At 40.1% G+C, this 23752-nt stretch overlaps 3 protein-coding genes across 6 annotated transcripts in view; 1 reads left to right on the top strand and 2 right to left on the bottom strand.

The window, feature by feature from the left end:
- Nucleotides 1–11952, top strand: part of myripa (myosin VIIA and Rab interacting protein a) — a 32766-nt gene extending 20814 nt beyond the window's left edge. For 3 of the 4 annotated variants that reach the window (XM_074688720.1, XM_074688719.1, XM_074688721.1), the window contains 12 exons: nt 2172–2266; nt 3544–3624; nt 3715–3861; nt 4362–4497; nt 4739–5322; nt 6347–9250; nt 10078–10134; nt 10363–10542; nt 10644–10805; nt 10964–11065; nt 11157–11217; nt 11318–11952. In XM_074688720.1, the coding sequence (XP_074544821.1) occupies nt 2172–2266; nt 3544–3624; nt 3715–3861; nt 4362–4497; nt 4739–5322; nt 6347–9250; nt 10078–10134; nt 10363–10542; nt 10644–10805; nt 10964–11065; nt 11157–11217; nt 11318–11331 (4523 nt within the window). In that variant the 3' untranslated portion in view covers nt 11332–11952. The remainder of the gene's footprint in view (nt 1–2171; nt 2267–3543; nt 3625–3714; nt 3862–4361; nt 4498–4738; nt 5323–6346; nt 9251–10077; nt 10135–10362; nt 10543–10643; nt 10806–10963; nt 11066–11156; nt 11218–11317) is intronic. The other variant, XM_074688723.1, reaches the window with a different exon arrangement.
- On the bottom strand, nt 11891–20956 carry plxdc2a (plexin domain containing 2a). The gene is made up of 13 exons (XM_074688724.1): nt 20074–20956; nt 17924–18141; nt 17613–17756; nt 17380–17449; nt 15767–15889; nt 15572–15690; nt 15395–15494; nt 15185–15280; nt 14869–14950; nt 13966–14026; nt 13661–13886; nt 12941–13095; nt 11891–12659 (listed from the first exon to the last, which is right to left on the bottom strand). The coding sequence occupies exons 1-13, from the start codon at nt 20369–20371 to the stop codon at nt 12450–12452; spliced, it is 1902 nt and encodes a 633-aa protein (XP_074544825.1). The 5' UTR covers nt 20372–20956; the 3' UTR covers nt 11891–12449.
- Nucleotides 20957–21093: 137 nt separating this feature from the next.
- LOC141804346 (uncharacterized) lies at nt 21094–23506 on the bottom strand. The gene is made up of 4 exons (XM_074688727.1): nt 23253–23506; nt 23110–23157; nt 22322–22434; nt 21094–21877 (listed from the first exon to the last, which is right to left on the bottom strand). The coding sequence occupies exons 1-4, from the start codon at nt 23287–23289 to the stop codon at nt 21752–21754; spliced, it is 324 nt and encodes a 107-aa protein (XP_074544828.1). The 5' UTR covers nt 23290–23506; the 3' UTR covers nt 21094–21751.
- Nucleotides 23507–23752: the final 246 nt, after the last annotated feature.

Below are 23752 nucleotides of genomic sequence, written 5' to 3' on the forward strand. Positions count from 1 at the left end.
GCTCTCTACAGTTTTTGTGACATATCTGGGAAAACAAAGATGAAATCAACAGAAACGATTTGACAGAAAACAACATGTCCCCTGACATAACTTTACTTCACACTTGCATGTTTAGGTCCAGCATCTTAAATGAGACAAACACTTAAAGCAGAAAAAAAGAAATACTATAAGCAGAGAGTTTATCCTGATTAACAGCTTTCTCCTCAATCCTCTGGCTTATAATGTTTAAGAGTCTCTTTCTGAACATTACACTGTATGTACACAAACACACATAGCAGCTTGATGTTAACACTGTCCACTGAGATATTTTAGAGAATTTACAGCAGAAGTTCTGTAGATTGAGAAAAGCTATGTTAAAGCATGTTAAAGCGGTTGGTATACAGGACTTTCATTGCAGAAGAACTGCTCCTCCAGAATAAAATGTATTGTAACAAAATAGGCTTTATTGGACCACTTATACGATTAAGAGATTACTGTGTGTGTGAGTGAGCTTTGGAGGCTCTGGTAGGTGGATTTTCTCACCTTTGGACAGAGCCTGACGAGCTGTTTCCTTCCCTTCTCAGTCTTTTTACGCTCAGCTAAAGTGAAACTCATGTCAAATGCTGCAAGAAATCCAGAGCATATCTCTAAATCTTTACATGCTGAGGTGTTATTTATTTATTTTTTTTTCATAAAACTTTTGAAAAAAATCAAAACAAACCTTAAATCACTAACTGTAACAAAATGTGTAAACTTATGTCCAGTTTAGTTAAATGAATTGCTTAGAAAGTACAAAAGACCATAAAAATATGAAAATTTGGCACATTTTTCTCAAAGCGGAAATGTCATGGCTGTAGGGATGGGTACTTTTCACATTTGAAATGATACGGAACTGATGCCCGGTACCTGGCAATCGGTACCGGTACTCAACGGTACCAATTTTCGGTACTCTTTTTGTGTTTATGTGGTAAAAAATATTAATTTGTTTAATGATAAAGTATAGATTTCTTTCAATTTGACAAATTTATTCTTCAATTGTTAACCTTGCAATGCTGTGTTTATGACCAGCATGGAAAATAACCTACTCTTCCGCTGCCTCACAGTCACAAGGATGCGTTTAGGTACCTAAACATGATACCTTTTGGTGTTACATGAATCAATACCCGATACTTTTGACTGAATTCGGTCAGTACCTATAAAAGTACCTAATTCGGTACCCATCCCTACACGGCTGTATCCCTAAAAAAACCTTAAAAACGTGATGACTTTTATTAAACATGACACGATGGGAAAAGTCGCGGTGTGGATCTTGATGCTTTGTTGTTTACCTTTTAGAGTGGATTTCTGCAAACACATTAGAACAAGAATGATCGATCAACCTTCTCTGGTTTCAAATTTATCCCCAATTGAAACTTAAAAGATACAAATTGTGGTTCCGGCACTACACTGTGCTCAACAAGACGAACTGAGTGAGGTGACAAAAAGAGGAGAAATATTCAAGTATTGATTTGAGATTATTAGTACAATTAAGATTAACCAAGAAACAGAATTTTTCCTCAGCTAAACTCAACTGAAAGACTTTTCTATCACTCATCACTAAGCAGTCAAAGGCTGGGATGATGGAGCTGAAGAAAAAAACACAAAATGAAACTAATCCAGCTCAGGAAACTTCCATCTTTTTGGGTAAAAGAACAATGAGGTCACATAGAGGTCACGTAGATCTCCTCTCCCACTACAACACCATGAAACAGAAATATCTCAGCCCAAATATCCATTTTGCCAGCAACGCTAAGATGGTGTTAAGATTTGAAACAGTCTCTGAGCTTCCCCTGTCGACTGGAATGGTACTCCAGTTTTGCAGCTATGAGTGCTTAATTCTTTCTCCATAAAAGATTGAACCTCTGAGGCCACATTATCCTCTTCAAGGTTGTTTTGAGGCCGCAATAATCCTCTCAAGAAACCATACACTCATTTCAGTCCCCTGATGCTGTAAATCTCATGCTTCACAGTGGATAAAACAAAGAAGGGGGAACCATCCAATGGTCTTGACTCTTGTTGTCATCTTTTGGTGTCAATTTATCTCTGTTTGCCCTGGTTCATGAGCACCTTCAGAAGCAACAGAACATGAATGAAAACTTGTGACTCCCAGAAATCATGACCAGACTTTGAAGTGATGTTTTTTTTGTCTTCAGAGCACAGCATGGAAGAGACGCTCACAGTGGCCTTGCGGGTGGCTGAGGAGGCCATAGACGAGGCCATCGCCAAGGCCGAGTTCGACCCCAGTCAGGTTATTTATGTTCTAGATACTCTAAGGATACATCATCATACATATACTGTTTTTATAACAAAAAGCTGTTTTCATTTTTTAGTATGTAGCCCCCTGACATTAGTCTTTTAGAAACGCTTTGATGTAGATTCTGCAGTTTTATTGGTCTATGATGTTCTTTTATAGCATCCTCTACCTCTACTGCCCTTTCATTACGTTCCCCCTTAATCTGTCTCCTCTGCTTTTCCTCTTTCAGTCAGATTATAGAAATAGAAAAGCTTATATCTCTAAGATCATTACAGAGATCAAAAATAACTCTAGGATACTGTTTTCTACGACTGGCTTCTACTATTTAATCCTGCCCTCAAGCTGAACCTTCTAAGCCAAACCTTTGCCCCCTCATATCAGGAATTAGCATCTTTTTTAGGAGTAACGTCAAAATCATCAATCCCTCCGTTTGACCACGTGACAGGCATGCAGTCATGATTGAATTTAAAGCTAAACCCAGAGTTTCTAACACTGAGAAAACAGTTTAACTGGAGTTGTCTGGTGTATTTTCAAAATAAAAGTCATGAATCCCCCTCTTAAAAAATGAAATGTCATCTTAAATGGCGAAACCATAGACTCCGCCATTTGCCAAGGTACAGTTTTGAAACCAAAATACCCCCGTCACAGGCGCAGCCATTGGTAGCCATTGTGCAGCCAGAGTCTGCGCAGTAGAGACTGTGAGGGATTCACAAAAATTATTATTATTTATTTTCTTTCGAGAGTCTAATCACTTCTTGACTCTACCTCCGACATATTTTACAAGACAGGCAGCTGTCAATCATTGTTAAATGTGACGTAAAACCTTGTTTTTAACCTCGTATAACCAATGAAAATGAAACTCTTCAGAAACAAAGGTATTGAATACAAGGCAGCCAAATACTATCTTCAAATCACCACAACAATCGGACGTGAGAACCATTTCTACGAGATGTATTGGTATTTTAAAGTTTGACCACAGCCCATCTGGAATGACTGGGGAGAGATATTTTGACCTATACTGCAGCCAGCCACCAGGGGGAGCAGCTTTCGTGGTGACCTCACTTCTGTTTATAAGGAGTGCTCATACTTTTCAGTTACTGCAGAATCTCACAAACTCTTCACCTTTCACTAATCTGAACACGTTTCTTAAACTTACCGCAGCAGAAAAATGTACGAAAGGCAAATCTGTAGAAGAATAATCAGCTTACAGTGTGTGTTTCCATGTGTGCATGGAGCTGAATCGCTTTCTCAGCTGTGTGTTTGTTCACTAGGAGAGGCAGAATGAGGCACACTATCTGCGAGAGCACAAAGGAGAGCTCGTTGAGGAACTGGCCAAAACTATTGTGCAGAAAGTAAGAGACGGTCATGTTTTCTGCTGCAGACACTTTTTAACATGTGACCAGCTCCATACGCCGTACTAATCAGGTCTCTGTCTCTCTTAGATTATTAGTCGGAGGAAGACTTTGGCTGAGAGGAGGGGTGAATATGTCCAGGACTGGCCAGTTGAACGCAGCACTGACCTTCATCACCGCCATCAGCCCAAGAGTGATCGTGCTGCCAGCTCCGTCAAACAGCAACCAGGCCTCTTTGTAAAGAGATAAAACAAGATTTAAGACAGAAAACAAGCTCTTTTCAGGGTCAAAGCAGCTTAAAATGTGAAATGCTACATAAAAACAGCAAGTTGTCAAACAGATTTGTGACAGAATGAAGTATTATATAGGCTATAGATCTTTCTGCCTGCTCCATTTATCATCACAGCAGTGAAAGTGAAAAATAAGCTGTCTCCTTTCACACTAAAGCTCCAGTTTCTGATCATACCAGGCTTGACCTTCATTAGGGCCCCTTTCCTCTGTAATGCTTTTAGTGCAGCTGTTGATGACAGTTACATACTTTCACTTCAGTGAGATCATCTATAAAGGATCTCTAATTATTAATAAAGTGGAATTTTGAAATAAAGGCAAGATCTGATTGTCCCTAAACACTGAAGTGAAAGATAATGTGTTTCTGCTGCCCCCTGCTGGTAACCAAGTTTTATGCTTTGACTTCAGCTCTTTCAGTAAGTTTGTATTTGTTGTATCTCTTTCCTCAGAGGTCACACTCAGCCTTCTCTCTGTTGGAGAATGACTCCACAGGTTTGAGTCAAGAATCCTCAAAGGGGTCTGTGAAGGAAGGCGGAGCGCCGGCTATGACCACTTGGAAGAGCGTAGACCGGCTGGATAACGCAGGTTGGATCTTCTCTCCTTAAACCTGTTCACTGTTCCTCCAGATTTTTAGACCTTTGATGTATCAGCTCACTTTTAATCTACCTTTTCTTACTGATTTCCTGTTACAGGTCGTGTAAACGTGATGTGTTTAATGATTGGATTATCATTGTCAGATTAAACTAGCCTCACCTGTTTGTTTTTCACTACAGCTCCACTGATCCTTCTTCTTGTGGCATATGCTTGTGTGTGTTTTTGTTTCAAGGTGTGTCCGCAGTGCTCCACAGCATGGACGGGAACTGGATTGCCCTGCAGAGCGCCCAGCTGTCCCGCCCGAGCCTGCTGACCCAAAGGAAGAGCCAGGTCTACAGTGTCTTGGAGAGGGAGTCTGCAGTGGTGTCGGCCTACGAAGGCATGGGCTCAGACAACGAGCTCAAACCTGAGTCTGACAGCTCTGTGGGCGCCGCCCTGCAGGAGATCCACAGGAAGATGATGGACTCCAACATCAACTTGCAGGACACCTGCAACAGGATACTGTCCCCGATTATAAACCGCAGAGGCAGCGGAGACCGGCTCCTCTCTCCGATGCTGGGCCGCAGAGGCAGCAGAGACAGTCTGCTTTCTGACTCTGAGGGGAACTGGAAGCCCAACAAACCTCTGCTGGGTGTGATAAAAATGAAGGTGCCCGCTGAGATCCGACGGCCCTCATCTCGCAGGACCAGCATCATCGATGTGAACTTTAACATGGAGGGAGCACACCAGGAAGGGAACAAGGGGGCCGCAGAGCCGGATGTGCGGAAAGCTGAAAGATCGCTGATGAAAATGATTGACAGAGACTCTTCTTCTGTTGTAAGTTAAAAGAAAAAATACTGTTAAATCAAACTGCAAACTGATGAGATAAAATGAGATGATGAAATGAGTTCTCTGTCTGAATCAAAATAATGATGAATTAAAATTTGCTTCTTTAACTCTTACTGGAGTCAAGGTAAAGTTTAGTGAGTCATACACTTTGTGAAATGTACTAAAAGCTGTAATCTGGCCAGTACTTATACTTACATGTAAGGATCATATAGTTAGCATAGAAATAACATCATGGGCTGAGATATGTGCCATCAAAAACTGAATTTAAATAACTATATGAAATTTAAAAAACTCAGTTTTAATATTTGCGTTTTCACTAATTTTGAATTGAATGATTTATAATTGAAATTAATATTTTATTATTGACTTATTTGCTTCAAAATTATATTTAATCTACTTGAAAATGTAACTCTTAAAAATTAAACAGAGAAAAAAAAATCAGTATGCAATCAAAAAAAATGTTTTTGCTTTTAATAAATTTTTAAGATTAACCTACCTAATTATATACAACTTAAATCTTTTCAAATAAGTAATCAAAAAAATAATAATTACATTTAAAAAGTACCAAAAATTCAAAATTAAATTCTAGTTATTCAATTCTGAATTCAGATGCAGTTCCAATACGATTTCAGTTCAGTGGGACACACCTCTGGTCAGTGAGGATGAGTAATTGAGCACATTTAGCCGAACTACAATTAAAATAAAAAACTAAATCTGAATATTATGTTTTTGATTTTTTTTTTTAAAGTAAGAAGTTGGTAAAAATACAAATTTGAAAACAAAACCAGTTTCAAAATGTTGAATTCAATTTATAGCAATATATTTTTCTTCAGCCTTTAAGTTAATTATTCAAACTTAGCATTTCAAATTTAACATAATTAATTAAATTCACTTTCTAGCAGCACATTTCTCATCTCATATCAAATCGATTTTAATTATGGCATGAGAGAAAACCAAACTACATTAAATGCAGAAATAATGGTATATTCTTCTATTTTTCTCCCATCCACAGGAGAATCTTACAGACAACCTTCCATCTGACGCTCTGACCCCTGACACAGGAAGTCTAACGACCCCTGAACCCCTGGACCTGGAGAATGACATCACAGGACAAATAGTCAATCAGATCGACCAGGAGCTCACGCTGAAACTGGAACAGCTGGCCAGCCGAGTCCACAACGCCTCCACGGGAGAGGAAAAAGAAGCAGATGACGAAGTGAGAGATGCTGATAACGGTGAACAAAGAGAAGAGAAGGCAGAAGAAAACGAGGAAGCAGATGAAGACAACGAACCGCCACAGAACATGGAGACAGAGTCAGATGATGGAAAGACTGAGGATGAGGAGAAAGAGGAGGAAAGTAAAGAAGAGTACGATGAAGAGATGAGTTACAGATTGAATAAGCTCATCACTAAATCCAGATTGGCGTACTTCTCTTCTGCTGAAGATGAGTTAGACAAAGTCAGCAAGAGTGAGGAGGAAGAAGCCGAGGAAGACGAGAAAAAAGATGTGGAGGAAGAACAGAAAGAGCAGGGGGAGGAAAACATGAAAGGCTTCACGTATAAACTCTGTCAGCTGGAAAAAGAAGTGCGTGCCAACCAATTCTCTTCCACAGAGGACGAGATGGACAGAGTTGGCGTTGATGAGAAGACAGCAGAGGAGGAGGAGAAGGGGAATAATGTAGAGCTGGCGGTGAAAGTGTGCAGATTAGCTTACCAAGCCAACGCCAACCAGTTCTCGTCTACTGAGGATGAGCTGGACAGCGCTGGCCTCGTGGAGGAAGACGCAACGACAGGAGAGGACGGGAAGAAAGAGGAGCTGGCATTAAAAGTGTGCAGATTAGCTCACCAAGTCAACGCCAGCCAATTCTCATCAACAGAGGACGAGCTAGACCGAGTGGGCAGAGGTGAAGAGGAGGAGGGGACAGACGAGGAGGCGCTGTGGAAAGAACAGGCGGAGAAAGCCGTCCAGGCTGCTCATCTGAGGGATTTAGCCAGCCTGGTCGGTCCTTCCTCTGAGGATCATCTGGATAAAGCTGGAGGCTCAGAGAAAGAAGTTGACGAAGTGACTAGGAGTGGAAAGTGGGAGGACGCCGAGGGGAATCATCAAGACAAGGAGGAATCATTTGAAGATCTGGATGTGAACATGTTTGATTTAAGGGACGAGGTTCAGGAGAAAAAGGAGAACAATGAGGAAGGGGATGCTTCTGAGAATGCTTTGGTGGAGCAGAAAACAGATTCTGCAGAAGGATGTGAAGTTTCAAAAGTGGCTGACCAGGAGAAAGAATCAGATGAAAGACAAGAAGTGGAGTTGAAAGACGAAAGGATGGAGGAGATGAAAGTTCAAGAAGAGAATCAGCCTGAGGAAAAGAGACAAGAAGAAGAAAAGAGCGGAGAAAGCAACGGGAGCGTGGAAAGTTGGGAGACAGCGGATGAAGAGCGCAGCGAGGAATACGCAGAGTTCGATAAGATCATCAGCAGCATGTTGATGATGACTCTGGAGGACATGCAGGCACCCATGGAGAGGGATGAGGAAGAGGAAAACAAAGAAGTGGTTAAAGAGTCAGAGGAAGTACAGGAAGAAGAGAAGACAGAGGGAGAGGGTGGAGCTGAGCAAGTGGAGGCAGAGGGAGAAAAAGAAAGTGTGACAGTGCAAGTCCAGGTGGATGAAGGAGTGAAATCAGAGGAAAACAGCGGATTGGAGGATAGGAAAGTGGAGGAGGAAGAAAATAGTGGGAGAGAAAGTGGATTGGAGGATGTAAAGGTGGAAGAGGCAGAACAGATAGAGGAGAAAGGTGAGTTAGAGCAGGTGAAGGTGGATGGAGCAGAGAAAGTAGAAGAAACAGATGGAGAAGAGCAAGTGACAGTGGATGAGGAGGTAAATGTTGGGGAACAAAGTGGACTGGAGGAAGAGAAGGTGAGTGAGGAAGTGAAACTAGAGACGGAGAGCGTATCAGAGCACGTAAAGGAAGAGGAGACAGTAAAAGAAGAGGAGGACAGCGGATTGGAGAATGTGAAAGTGGGAGAGAAAGTGCATTACTGGAGTGAAATTGGATCAGAGAAAGTGAAGGTGGAGGAGGCTGTGAAAGGAGAAGGATTGGAGCAGGTGAAGCCTAATGAGCAGGTCAAAACAGAGAACAAGAGGGGCTTAGAGAACGTTAAGGTGGATGAGAAAGTGAAAATGGTGGAAAAGAGTGGATTGGAAAATATTAAAGTGGATGAGAAAGTGAAAATATTGGAGAAGAGTGGATTGGAGAATGTGAAAGTGGATGAGAAGGTGAATTATTGGAGGGAAATTGGATTGGAGCAAGGAAAGGCAGACGAGGAAGTCAAAACAGTGGGAAAGATGGGATTAGAGCATGTGAAGGTGGATGAGAGAATAAAAACAGTGGAGAAGAGCCGAATGGAGCATCTCAAGGTGGATGAGAAAGTCAAAGTTGTGGGGAAGAGTCTGTTTAAGGAACATCTCTCTGAGACTCAGAGCTCAGATGCTTTAAAGGAAACAGAAAGTAAGAAAAAGTTTCAAAGCCCCAGCAACAACGTGACACCAGAGTCAGCAACAAAAGAAAGTCCCAAAGTAAATATTCTGAGAAAAGAGGAGAGTGAAGTTGTCTCAGTCAAAAAGGAAAGTGAGCTGCAGAAAAAAGATCCACAAGTAATCAGCTCTCCATCAAAGAAATCAACGGTCATGTCGATCAAAGAGATGCTGGAAACGTACGAAGCCAAACAGCTCTGTAAGAGGATAGGCCTGCACGATGACAAACAAGAGGACAGAGGAGGAAAAGTGTCTGCTATGAGGCAGATGATGGAGGCACATGGAGACTTCGCAGAGGTTAAAGGAAAGAAAGCAGACAGCAAAGAGCACAGCAGGAGGTCGTCTCTTCACGATATTTTACAGACACCAGAGGAGATTCAGATGGTGAGAGATGCAGGATGAAAAGATGTTACCAAACTTTTGATTTTCAGCTTGCAGCAGCTACAATTTGGAAATAAGTGCCGCTGCTTTGTTTATTATGAGCAGTGGCTTATGTTACTGATGTATATATCAGCAACATTTTAAACTTACACTTTGTTTTTCCCATTGCCTCAGAGTCTTAATGTTAAAACTTAAAATTAAATTGCTCAGAGGTATTTAAACAAAACTAGCTTTTCACTATGAAATCCCAGTTTTCTTAATATTTCCAATTTAAAATCTAAGGTTCATACCTTCAGGACATTTCATTTCTTTTTCACTTCTAGATACAATTTATTTAAAAAACTTAAATTGTTTTGCAATAGCTTTTCCTTTCTTATCATTTTAATACTGAAATTTCAAGTTTAAAAAATCTACAAATTTAATGTTATGACACTTTTTGCTATCTTATTCTGATCACTGTGTAACTGGTAAAACTAAATTTGCTCAGTAATTTAATGATGCGTCTTTACTTGTTATTTGGTGATTTTTATTCCTGTATATTATTTTATATCTCATCATGTTCAAGTTATGAGGAAAAGTTCAAAAGAGCATATTTTCTCTTGCTTTTAATATAAAAAGGGGTGACTAACTCTGCTTATCCAACATGTTAGAGCAAACTTTAAAGTTGAGGATAATGAACTAACTCCTTCACTTCAGAGGAAGTGCCAAGATGTCAACCTGACTAACTTTTCAAACACTTTTCTTCACAGACTAACTCCTTAATCGCTCTGCTTGCTGCTGTTTTTCCCTGTCTCTGTCTTCTGTCCTCTCTTCTCCTCTGTGTGCTGTAGGATAGTGATGTGGAGATGTACGAAACAGTAGAGTTTATATCAACTCTGCTGACACAGGTGAGAACTAGATTTGGTTTAGAAAGTATTTTTGTATACTCTCATTTATTCAAAATCAGTCTCCAAATTTAGAAAAACAAGTTAAGTAAATCAAAAGATGAACACCTGTGTTTAAAGAGGAAGCCTTGTACTTACTCCATCATCAAAGATGTGATAAAACACTTTTTTTCAACATTTCAATAGATTAGATTTAACCAAATAGAACCTGCTGGTCTGTGTGTGTTACAGAGGTATTCTGCAGTGTCTCTGCGTAACATTACCACTGAGGTCCTAAAGGTGCTCAACACCACAGAAGATCTGCTCCAAGGAGTGACAGGAGAAGAGAAGCGCCGGCCCTCTATTCCTTCACTGCCCCCAAACACAGACCCCAAGAAACTGGACCAGCAGTTCTCCAAGCTGGAAGAGAACGTACGGTTTACATCAGATTAGGCTGCACTTATCACAACCAGCAGTTACCTTTGTTAATTTTAGGTTCTACATTTTGAGGTGAGTCTTGTGTTGGACTGCAGGTGTATGTGGCAGCAGGCTCTGTTTACAGTCTGGAGGCGGAGCTTGGTGATCTGGAGGAGTGTGCCAGGAGTATCAGTGGAGCGACATCAGACATGGAGATCTCCTTCCTGGAGGAGCAGGTTGCCTCGGCAGCAGCAAAAGTTCAACAGTCTGATCTACAGGTGGGTTAATGATAAAACACCCTTCTCTATGAGCCGACTGAACGCCCTGTGTGGTCTGTTTGAAGAATATCAGGATGGATCAAGTCCTGATGGTTCATTTCTGACTTCTGAAATCATCGCTCATATCCAAAACTGTAACCTGTGTTTCCCTCTTTTAGATTTGTGACATCTCAGCTCGTATCGCTGCTTTGAAGAATGCTGGCCTCAACGTGGACACACAGTCACGCCCCACTAAGCCCCCCAAGGCCATCCCAGTGATGGTACTGTACCTGTGTTTGTGTTTGTGTTTATGTTGTCGGCAGCATAACAAAAAACTTCTGGCCTCTCATTTTCACCTGCTCCCTCTTACAGCCTGTCACCCTGGACTCCTCCAGACAGTTTAGGAGGAGATTACCTGCACCACCTGTGAAAGGTAAGAAACAAGCACCACACACGGCGTAATGTTTGAACACTCAGAGATCTGATCACTTTATAACGCAGTTTTCTTTCCCTCTTCTAATGTTTCTGAGAAGATAAGGAATCTTAGATCATGAGCTGAGGACCGACCCAGCAGTGCCTTCGCCTCTCTGCCCTGCAGACCCCAGGCCAGTCTTTAGTCCTCTGTTCAGAGACCTTTTGCCTTAATATAATGTAAATCTGAACACGCCTAAGCATACATACTACAGTGTATGTGTGTGTATTTTTAGATGCTCTGTGTGTCGATGATAGTGAGAGAAACTGTTGATTCTTCCGTCATTTTATCAAAATGTATCGTAAACATCATATCTTTATTTTCTGATTGATTACCAAATAGTTTTTAACACGTGTCAGCGCTGATCAGATCAGTAAATACCAGGAAGAACTTTGAATCTGGAATAGTGAAATGAATTGTGTTTAATGTTCTGTAACATTTTTATAGACTTCATTTTAACATCAACACAATCCAATGAACGTCTTGTTAAAGATACGGCATAAATGTATAATAATGACTGTAAGAAACACCAGCAGCACAGCTACTGAGACACCTACAGCTGACACAGTTTTTACCCCTTTCTGGTAAAGAAATTCAACACACGTGAACAATTAAAGCAAGTTCATGTATCATGTCAAAAATAAATACACCTGTATTTTTCCATGGTTACGTCTGTTTGTTCTGCCACAGCATACATGATGTTTTCTCTTTATCTCTAAATGTAAAAAGTAAAGAAAACAATGAAAACCTTCTAGGTGCTTGTATGTGTGTAAAAACATGTTGTGCTCTGAGATAAACAGCGATAAAAACACTCCACACTGCCTCTCAGATGAAGGTGGGTGAGGAATTCAGTCTGTATTTTTCAGATGAGGAAGTGACACCTGAATATGACATTCCACCTTGTGAAGAAGGTGTGGGATCAACACAGGACCAGGCGTCTTTGCAAACACTCCGAATCCTCTCCTCTTGTGCTCTGAGACAAACATGATGAAGTGACCTGAGAAAAGTAGCTGCAGTAGTTTCTCGTCTGACAGATTTAAATGTTTCCTCTTGGAGGTTTTCCTCTCAGGCCTTTAAATGAACCTGAGCAGCAGCTTGAATGGAAACAAGAAGTCACAGCTTTTCAGGAGGGAATCCTTCCTCCTACTGAGGACCAGCTCTATCCCAAAGCCTCCTGGGATATACAGTTTTCGTCAGGAGCTCTCTGAAGCCAGAAAGCGCTCCCTCTGATCAGGAACTATGAATCCTTCCCTCTGTTCACTCTCTCGTCTGTCGGATATGACAAAAGACTGTTTGGGGTCGATGATGATATCGTTGTCTTGACCAGGAGCCTCCACCTCGGCATACGAAGGGTGACCCGAGCCTCGCCTGAACTTCATGATGGGCCAACGGGTTGGCCGCCGCTAAATGAAGCACGTCAGAAAAATGAAGATACAAATAAGTTAGTTTAAGGATAAAATGAAACAGTTCAGTTTTAAATTTTCAGTAATGTGTAGAGGAACTACTACAGGAGGGACAGAAAGTTCAGCTTTAAAGAGAAAAGTATTTCCATTTTAATTCCACAGAAAACTTGTGTAACAAAGTATTAGGACTGACAATCTAATGCTGGCTAAATACTGAGTGCCTGATGAGCTTCAATCACCAAATACCTAAAGTAACAAAGCAGAGCAGCTGTGTCACTGACCTCCATGAAGAAGAGGCCGATGCTGGACGTTGGGTTGTTATACATGTAAACAGATGTTAAGACGGCCGCTGCAATGATGATCAACGCCATGATGATGCCTGCAAGTAGACCGACCTGCAGTCGCTCATTACTCTCCTCTGTGCCCTCCTGATCTCCTGCAGGGGAGGTGAAGATGAGGCTCTAAGAAATGCTTCTTTGTGTGTTTATATAAAAGTGTAAATACATGACAGTCTCTGAAAACCTTTATCAGAATGGAATAATTTTTGACCTACTTATGAAAAACACTGGTGAGCAAGTGTTTTTAAGTAGGGCATTTCAGCTTATAAACAAAACCCTCCCACATTCTGCGATGCACATACATTGAGTCATCGCTCAGCAGCTGAGGACACTATGCAGTATTTAACATGGCGCTGTACACACTCAGCTATGAGCTCACAGTGGGCTGGGAAATAGCTGACCACTTGACCCTCACTCTGTCAGACTGAACACAACACACCCGGAAAGGAAACAACGCAACAACAAATTAATTCATGAGAGAAACGAGAAAATGTGTCCAAAAACTTTTGAGGAAATGACATCAGAAACAAAATGAATGGAAAGAATGTAAAAAAAAAAAAAAGATCTAAGCTGTTTTTCTAAAGTAATTTATTGGATGTTTTAATAATTGAGTTAAACCAGTGTCCTGTTAACGCCTGATGTGAAAGCTTCCTGTTTGTTTACCTTCAGCAGAATTGCTTGTAGGAGACTGTGGAGAGGCTCTGATCTTGCTCATGCTGCTGTGAGATGGAGAGTTAAAGACACTGGAAGTCTTGCTGGAAGGTGTGGAGGTCACGCTAGAGGTCCTCCGCTGCATTGTGGTGGTTATCCTAGGAGTGGTTGACTGAGTGAGGTGATGAGATGTGGCGTTTGTGAGATCTGTCGTTTTAACACAGCGAGGATCTTTTCTCTGGAAAGACAAACATCAGTGAACAACTTCTTTTGGAGCAGAAGTCAAACTTTTCCTGAAAAGCAGAAATAAAGGGCACCTCCTCAGGGCAGCCAAGGTCGACCCAGTCCTGACGGAAACGGTCAAACCCACTGGAGCATCTGAAAAAGAGAAGATACTTTGATTAATATCCTCTGTTTAATCAAACATTAAACTAGAAAAGCACTCAGAGAGTGCAGACCTCCACCAAGCATATTGTGATTGTTACGCAACACTTTAGTCCTACTTTAATGTTATATTCCCTTTCAGCAGACTGTCTGCTACAATTTGGTGTTAGTTGCAGGTTTGTATGATAACTTGTTTCCTGACAGGGTTGGAAATTATGATGACCCAGAAAATATTTCATATTCCAGATCTTAGTATCTAGAATATTACCAGGATCTGGATCGTACTTTTACATCTGTCAGAAATTATGGTGACCTTGTCTTGTATAGTTTTGCAAAGTAATCTGACCATTTATCGTGGAGTTAAATACACATATGGTGAAAAGGGCACTATCTCACAACGATAAAGAATCATTTAAAGAAATCCTGGATCCAGACGGTGATCCAGTTCATCTCCAAAATTCAAACACTTCTTCCTTATCCCATTCTGAACATTTCCTGTTCATCAAGATCTGTTTGTTACTTTTTCAGTTATGTTGTTCACAGACAAACTCTCCCAAAAACATAACCTCCCCTGCGGAGGTAAAAATAAACAAAAAGAGCCAAATTATGACGTTAAAGATCCAAGACAAACAAAAAAGGAAATCTGAATCCTTAAAAGAGCTGATATCTATAAAATGATTTGTTTATTGATCCAAATATCAGCTGTCAGTCAAGATTGTTTCTCCCTGTTGTTTCTGTGTGCGTCTGTATCATTCTGGCTTCACCTCCAGATCTAACATCTTAAAATCTTAAGAACTAAACTAAACAGAGGAACGTCAGCTTTCTTCCAGTTTTACCTTTGTAGCCTGTTGCACCAGCTGCAGTTGAAACCGATCTGAGAAGTGACACATGGGCCGCAGCTGGAGAACTGCAGACACGCTGAGAATGCAGACAGACATGAAGAAGAGTGAAGAGGAAGAGGTGGCTCTCACTTCTGCTGAGTGGACCTGAATTTGTTATCAGCGGCTGTTTGGTAACGTAGAGAATACATGCTACTGCTGCTGCTTTAGCAACATAAATACTGAGTGAGAGTGAGGTTACAGATGAGCCATAAACACTTAAATGTGTGACTGATCTATGTTTTGCCATCTCTATGTTATCTGATGAACTTACTTGGCAGTGGAAAAATCTCCACGGCTGTATAGTTTGAGATTTTAGACTTCAGAATGTCAACTTTGTGATACTCATAAATTGTTCTCCTTCGAACATCTGCAACATTCAGAGCACAGTGAGATTACTCATTACCAGACGGATCCAGTTTTTGTTAAACATTACCAGCATTTTAACATCTTAAACATTTTGAGGCACTGGTATCTCACTCACTGGGGATGTGCTCGATCTCGTGAAGTACCACAAAAGCATCCGACAGACCCACTTTAACGGGATGATTCTCGCTGCTGATTTCACTGATGTCTGTGGGAATCTACAGAGAAAATCTTTGATATAATGAAAACATTTCCAGTAGTGACAGGAGGACAAGAAAAAGAGAAAGAAAGTCACCTCTTTGTATGAGAAAATGATGCGTCCATCTTTGTGGAGAACAGCCTGAAAAGTGAAAGATCCCAGACTGATGTTGTCCTGGATGTGAACCTGCTTCCACTGAGCCACCAAAGCTGTTCCTGTACGTAGGCATGAAACACATTTACTCACTGAAACAAAACTAGTGACATGCACAGTTTCTCACAGTTCTCTTACCGTTATCAAAGTAGAACACAGAGGAGTTTTTGGACAGACTTGGGTCAAAGTTGGCCATCAGAGGAGCGATGTACTGAGTGGCTGTGAGCATTTGGTGGATTACATCTCCAGTGTAAATAAAACCTGTGAGACAGAAAAAAATGTGGGTGCTGCTGTTGATTATTTATGTGAAAAAAAACCTGTCTGGCAGAAAAACACAAAAAATGAAAGACTTTTTTCAGGGATGTCCAACCAAATGTTGATCTGTTAAATGAGACACAACACCTCCTGTTAAACACAGGCATGTGAAAGTCTGCCAGAGGGGCTGAGTGACAAGCCTCCTATACACTGCAAAATACTGATGTCTTACAAAGTGTTTTTGTCTTATTTCAGTGAAAAATGTCTTTTTGGACTTAATATGAGCCACATTCTGCAACGGTTAGCGCTGCAGCCTCACAGCAAGAAGGTCACCGGTTCGATTCCCAGCTTATCTGGTGGGCCTTTCTGTGTGGAGTTTGCATGTTCTCCCCGTGCATGCCTGGGTTCTCTCCGGGTACTCCAGCTTCCTCCCACAGTCCAAAAACATGCTCATCAGGTAAATTGAACACTCTAAATTGTGTCTAATTGTGTGTGTGAATGGTTGTCTGTCTCTATTACCCATTTTCCACCAAGCTGATTCCAGGGCTGGTGCTAAAACCAGTTCACAGTTGGTTCAAGTGCGAACCGGTTAAGAACCGTTTGCTTTTCCACAAACGGGTGCTGGCCTTAACTTTTCTTCTTCTGTTGTTTCGCTTACCCCAAACCTTGTCTTTTTAAAGATGGCGCTCTTCCGTGTTTTACTCTGCTTGAGAGTTGGTGCTTGTCAAGCACCGGTTTTGAGAGCCAACAACCGGTGCTTAGTCTGTGGAAAACCAAAGAACTGGTGCTAAGTCTGGCTATAGCTCCGAACCAGCCCTGGAACCAGCTTGGTGGAGAAGAGGTATATGTCAGCCCTGTGATTGACTGGAGACCAGTCCAGGGTGTACTCTGCCTCTCACTCAATGATAGCTGGGGTAGGCTCCAGTCACCCACAACCCTTAACAGGATAAGCAGTTCAGAAAATGAATGAATGAACCACATTCACATGACCAATCCAGAAACGTGTCTTACTTCAAGTTATTTAAAGGCAAAAATGAGGTCTGAATTGCTTGAAACAAGTAGAAATATCTGCCAGTTGGGTACGAGAAATGTGACCGTCAAGACTAGGATAACGTCTTAATACAAGTATGTTTTTCTTACCCCACTGGCAGATTTTTTTACTTGTTTCAAGCAATTCAGACCTCATTTTTGTCTTTAAGTAACTTAAAATAAGACACTTTTCTGGACTGGTAAAGTGAATGTGGCACATATCAAGTCCAAAAAAGACATTTTTACTGAAATAAGACAAAAACACAAAAGATTTCTTTTTTTTGAGTGATTATAAGTACACGGTTGAGCTGCAGGCACAGGTTAAAAATGTCAAATCCCAACTTGAGTGTATAAAACATTCAAACAAGTTCAAAGAATGTCGAAGAAAAGAAGTGTAAAGCAATCAACAACAGCTTCCAGTTACCAAAGAAGATGAAGAAAACAGGCTTTAATATTCCTGCCCTTACCTCCAGTTGCCACAGTGATTTCTTTCAGCATGTGACCATAAAAAGGGAAATCGAAGGAAAGATTCACTCTCTGGAAAGGCAAAGCAGAATTTTTAAGTACATTACAAATACAGTCAACAGAAACTGCCAAGCAAAATGTTGAGCATATATTCGTCTTTTGTTGTGTAGAGGGAAGCATTTTACCCTGCATGTGACTTTGATTTTCTAATCAGTCACACAGAATGATATCATACCTCAGCTTGTCTGTGGGTGCTGGACAAGACACCGAATGCTTTCCACTCCTCTTCTTTCACCTCACCCATGTTCACCCACAGCTCTTTACCGGTCATGTCTGCAGGGCTGTGTATTTTAGATGTGTAGTAGGCATGATCGATGTCCTGTGAAGAAATGTAGACAAAAAAATGTAACTGTTCCTTTTTCTTTTAAATATGAGTTGAATGGAGTTTTGTCAGACAAGTAAGACCCAGGGAACACAAGGCGGCTGAACCTAAACTCATCATTTCCAGTGAAGTCACTTATTCTCTATATGAACAATCAAACACACCACAATCTGTGTGGAGTTCTCATGTCTCTCCTCCAGCAGGTCTGAATCCGTATCTTCTGGTTTGTGCTGGTTCCTGTAGAGGCTTCCCTTATCTGCAGTCCAGCCAGGGGCACCAAACCTGGGTGCCACCCTCCTGTTGCTGGTCTTGTTGTTTTCTTGGACAACATAAGACCGTGCCTCAGAAGGAGACAAATCGTGGGAATCAGTGCGGTTGAGTCCTGAGGAATCAGACAGTAGAAGAAAAATAATATGATGAGAAGCCGACGATAAATATCTTTTGTTTTGTTGCAACATCAGAAGGATTAACTTTCAGAGCCACACTGAGGAATGAAAAGCCTGTTGATAAATTACTTAAGTTTTCTAAATTTTAAGACAAACATGAGCAACTAATTCTGCAATTTGCAGCAAAATTGCCAAACTAGAATCTAAAAATTATGTTTTCATGTTCTCATTTAATTTTTTTGGCTTGTAAACTCCTGCATATTTTTTTCTACATGGCTAAGCATTTTTTTTAAGGTTTATTACAAACTAACTTTGCCATGCCGATCTTTTTTGGTAGGTTTGTATAAGATTATGGTTATGGCCTTAAGAATATTTCCATCAGATCATTCGATATGAAACTGCAGTGAAAAAATGGGGTTAGATATTTCAGCGAGTTCATTATTCTCCAATAAAAAAGATTAAGAAACACACAAAACGGGTAAGGAATGTTGAAGAATATTCAAGTTATTTCTATTACATTATGAATTTGAGGAAATGAGAATACACTCTAAACTCCTGCAGCTTCTTCTTGCGTGCAATGAGACATAAACAACTCCCCAGAGAGCACCATGTGGCAAACATGCGTGGTCACCCCGTCATCCTGCCCCTCCAGTGACAATGGTGAGCCTAACCTCCCTCTTCACAGCAGAGGGTGAAAGCATGCTTTGCATTCTTCACACCTGCAGGTCCAGGAACCAGCATGTGAGCTCGGGCAGCAGTGGGTGTTGTGTCTACATTTCAATCACATGGTGGTCCTGTGGCTGCTAAAAGCCTGCTAACCAACCACCAGAGTGTAAGTGGTAGTATCCAGTGATGCTACATTAACTGTTGTACACATGCAGTTTTCAAGAGGATGGCGTCAACAACCTCTACTGCACTTGACAGGAACAGGTGGCACCATAATCAAACACAGCTGCAGACAGAAAGACAATTTGTCCCATCAAATATAGAAAAAATATTTCATTTCTATTCCTGTTTTTCAAAAGTTTAATAATGATTTAAAACAATAAGAAACATAAAAACAAAAAACTTATCATTCTTGGTGTGGGAAAGCCCCCCTCAGTCAACAACTTAGTTCTTGGTAATATATGCACATTAAATGTATTAAGACACAATGTTTGGGAAAAAAGACAAAACATTTAATTCAAATAGTGAATGAAAATGAAAATGAAACGACTTTCAATTGTTAACTGACGAAATAACACGGAAAATAATCAACCGGAAGTAGTGCAAGCGTTTGAGTTTAATTAATGTTAAGTTTAACAGCCGTGAATAGTTCAAACATGGGTGAAAGACGTGTGACTGAGTCATTTAGTGCAGCAATTATCCTCATTAAACACTTGATATTACTTTAAAAAGTTGATATGAATACGATTTTAGCAGTCTACTACACTGTAAAAATTAAACTTGACATTTATTTTTTTAACCAAATGACCCCAAAAAAGAGAGAAAACAAAGTCTACACTTTCTGGCTCACCACTTACTTATTTTTTTTTTAAATCTACTTCGAGATGAAATTTAATAAAAAAAATAACTTAATTCATCAGTTTACTTGAATGACTGAAAGTGAGTTATTTAATATTTGTCATGCTTTTGTGGTTACATCATTTGCCAATTTAATGGTACGGATTCTTTAGATGGTAAAAAATGGTAGAATGTCACACAAAATATAACACCAACAGAAATTCAAACACATTCAAGCAAACATCTAACATATTGTTTTAACAATTTTAAAGCACATTTTTATTACCAAACCTGATTTATCACTTTTTGGAAATATTAAACCATTTAGGCGAAAACAGGAAAACGTAAATAGCACTGCACTTAGCTGTCCTCGCGCACCAACCGTTAACTGTAAATCGCAGACGGAGGAGAGTTTAATGACTTACCGTTAACTGTTTTTAGCTTCATGAAGCTCAGCTGAATTTGGCAAACAATAACTAATCCCGTTATCAAATTAAATGTTCTGGTCAGGGTCACCACCATTCTTCCTCTTAGTTCATGGCGCATCTTCAAAAATCGAGGAACACACAGGCGCAATAACAGTGCGTTAAAGTACGTAAAGTATACAAAAAACACAAAGTTATTTTTCTTTAAAGTAAAACTGAAAAAAACGTGTTTAAGTTGCTCCCTGCAAAGTTCGTTCGCTTGCCGCTTTCCATTTGAATCGCTTATGCCGCTTACCATCTGTGGGTCAGCGGAGTCTCCTGCACTAAGAACAAACCCTGCTGGTGATGAGCTTGAAACCGTGGAAACGATGCCTTCAAGTGCTGCGGGAAATATTTACATAAAGACCACAAGCAGGGATGAAGATCCTATTTCACAAGTAAAATCAATTTATGGAAACCTTTTGACAAATGATGATTTACTACTTGTGAATTATCACAGAAGTTCATGTCAAATTGATCGTCTGTGAAAATGATCCACTGATTATTGATCTTCTGCAATCCGAATTTGAGGCCACTCAATTGCATCTGAAGGCAACATAGGCTGCGTCCCTTATGCATTTTCAAGCTCTCGCCACTAGGGGGCAACAATCTCACCAAACCTGGCACATGTAGCCCTGTATATAAAATATAATTGAACACTTTTCAGAGATTGGGGTTAGCTAAAGGTAACGCACAAAACTTAACAAAAAAAAAAATTATTGGAACTATTTTCAGGTAGGATAGATGCTAATGTTTGGTTACACCAGAGAGACACAGGAGACTATATAAAAAGGATAAAATATTTACATTGAGAAGATTAACAAGGTAATCCCTATAAGGCAAATATGTGATGTTTTAAGCCCTTTAAGCTTGCTTGCCATACACACAAAAATACAACCTGACCAAATTTTTAATATTTCAGTTTGGCAATGTAAAATTGAAGACCTTTAGTTTTATGAAGCGACAACGTACGAGGCATAATTATTGTATTTTTTCACTTTAATTCAAGAGTGCAATACCCACTGATAAGACTATTTCTGAAGGATCATGACTTGAAAATAACAAAAACAATATACCAACAAATAAGTGTTAAGCAGTATGCCAATACACAAGGACACTTCAGGCCTTTAACTGTGACAAAAAAAAAAAAATTGAAGTGTCAGGGATGGGCTCTTAAAATCTAATTCACCTAAAATTGGCCATTGAAGCAGTGATGAAAATTCACAAACCACAAATTTACACAAGGTTTTTGTTTACAATGTGTCAAAATTTTAAGCTTAAACCAAATGCATCTACTAAAGGGATCAACAGATGAACACTACAAAAAAGGATTTATAAAAAGGTGTTTCATATGCATCTTTGACATTGATCATTACCTAACTGCCTTCAAACACTCATAAACCTTTGACAACATGAGATGTTTGCCAATTAAGGTCTACTGGTTCAGATTTTTGGATTTTTATGCTGCACACAGAGAACCAGTAGCTTTTGGATTTAATCCACAAACGAATCAGGCTATCATAACTCTTTCCACAAGGATTAATCATGTTAAAAATGATACTGAAATCACCTTTGGGTAAACACTTAATTGTATAAGAGATGTGGGTGGAATGAGAAACTCAGATGAGCAACTGCCAATTTAAAAACTTATAAGCTCGACTTCAAAAATAAGAGTGGAATTTGCAGGGATGATGGGTGGGTATCCTCTGGCACCGTAGGCGTAGTCCGGCGAGCAGGTCAACCTGGCCAACTCCCCACGACTCATCTGTGAAGGAGATGAGAACAAGTCCCATAAATACAGTTTTATTATTGTTCAGCTAATAAATTCATAAAAGTTTTAACTCAGTAACTGATTCATGCACAAAATAGAAGAAAGCTGAAGAGTTAAATCCAAGTAAGATTGTATCTTTTTGGTAACAATGAGGTTTCTTTAGTCCATTATATGAGAAAAGTCTAACGGCCTGTGAAACCTTCCAGATGACAGATGTTTCAATAATCTTTCTTAATTGGCTTGGATGTTAAGCCACAGAACTAACAGTGCAATTATGTTCAAGTCCAAAAAGATTTAGAAGAAAAGTCAAAACAAAATGCTTGATTCACCTCAGCCTAAAAGTGAGACCTGTTGTAAAGTTACACTACAGACTGTAGGGGAACTTGAGAGAGATCAAGGTAATTAAGGTAAGCGTTACTGTAGTAGTTATACACTTACCCTAGCTACACCCTCATCCCAACCTTTGATGACTTGTCCACATCCAATTTTGAACTGGAAGGGCTCTGCACGGTCCCTGGAGGAGTCAAACTTCGTCCCATTTGTCAGCGTTCCTGTTTTAACACATTGAAGAACTGAGGCTCAAAGCAAGATGAGGTTTGTCGAAAAGGTCATGGTTGCTAGGAATAAATGTATTGCTCTGTGGAAAAGCTTAGACCCCATCTCATATAAGTAGCTTAAAGAACTTACCTAATTTCTGTTTTCAGACAGAATTATGTTCAATATTAAAAGAAAATTACACCTGCCATACTTTTCTCTTTTTGTGGAAAAAAAATGAAATGGTCAAAAAGAAATGCGGCTCTTCCCACTTATCTTTAAACATGCCATCTAATAAACCCTAAACGAGCATTAATGCATGTATAAGAAGGAGCCCGGGTAAAAGGCGTCGAGAAAACCCCGCAAACCACCAGACTTACTGTTAATTTACTAGAGATTTGCTAGAGGTAGAATAAACAACGATTTTTAAATTAGTGAGCATAACGGGATGCTAGTTAGAGGATTTAATTTCCCTAACGGAGCCAGGTGGGCCCGTTTCCAGCCTTTGTGCTAAGCTAAGCTATCTGTAGCCTGGAGACCCTCATTCTCATATTCACTCGGCAAGGAGCTCAACACGCCATTACATAACCATGAGACAACGCTACTTGTTTGAGACAAATTTATAAACCGACGGTACAGGGTAACATCAAGACATGAAATTGCTGGAGATCAATAAAAACACATTGTCTTACCAACGTAGTGCACGCTGACCGTGTTTCCCTTCTGCGGGAAAGACTTTCCTGAAGAGAATCATTTAAAATAGGATTAAAACAGATTAATTCTGAATAATTAACGTCTTACTTAGAGTAAAGACATTTGAATATGCAATCTTTACCGTCTCCAGGTCTCAGAGTTTCCACTTCAACTCCCATTGTTCTTTTACAGCAGTCTTTCCTCTCCCACACTTCCTTACAATGCACGCGCTCTGTGAAATAGAGGTGCGCGTTCACATGTGACGTGATTGGTTCTTTCAGTCATGTCGCGTGCATGAGTGGTCCTACATAGCTTAGCTGAATTTTCAGATGCAACAGCGATTTCTTTTTCGCCATCGGTGTAACTGTGTAAGTCAGACTGCGTGCTTTTCAGATGTACAGAACTACTGCGTGAACTAAATTTAATCGCTTTCAATTTGATTAAATGCGACAAATGGTATAGAAGCAGGGGCGTTGTACTGAGGAATAGTGCAGCAGAACCACGAGGGCGCCATATATGGAAGACTCATTTTAATCGCGGTTATACAATGTTTTTTTTAATTGACAAACTTGACATTTTCAAAAAAGGTAATCGAAAAAATCATTACAATTGAATATCTAAGTAGCTCAATGGACATTTGTT

Source organism: Halichoeres trimaculatus, unplaced genomic scaffold, assembly GCF_033239565.1.
Source record: "Halichoeres trimaculatus isolate MK-OKI-2021-1 unplaced genomic scaffold, fHalTri1.1 fHalTri1_scaffold_15, whole genome shotgun sequence".
Taxonomy (NCBI): domain Eukaryota; kingdom Metazoa; phylum Chordata; class Actinopteri; order Labriformes; family Labridae; genus Halichoeres; species Halichoeres trimaculatus.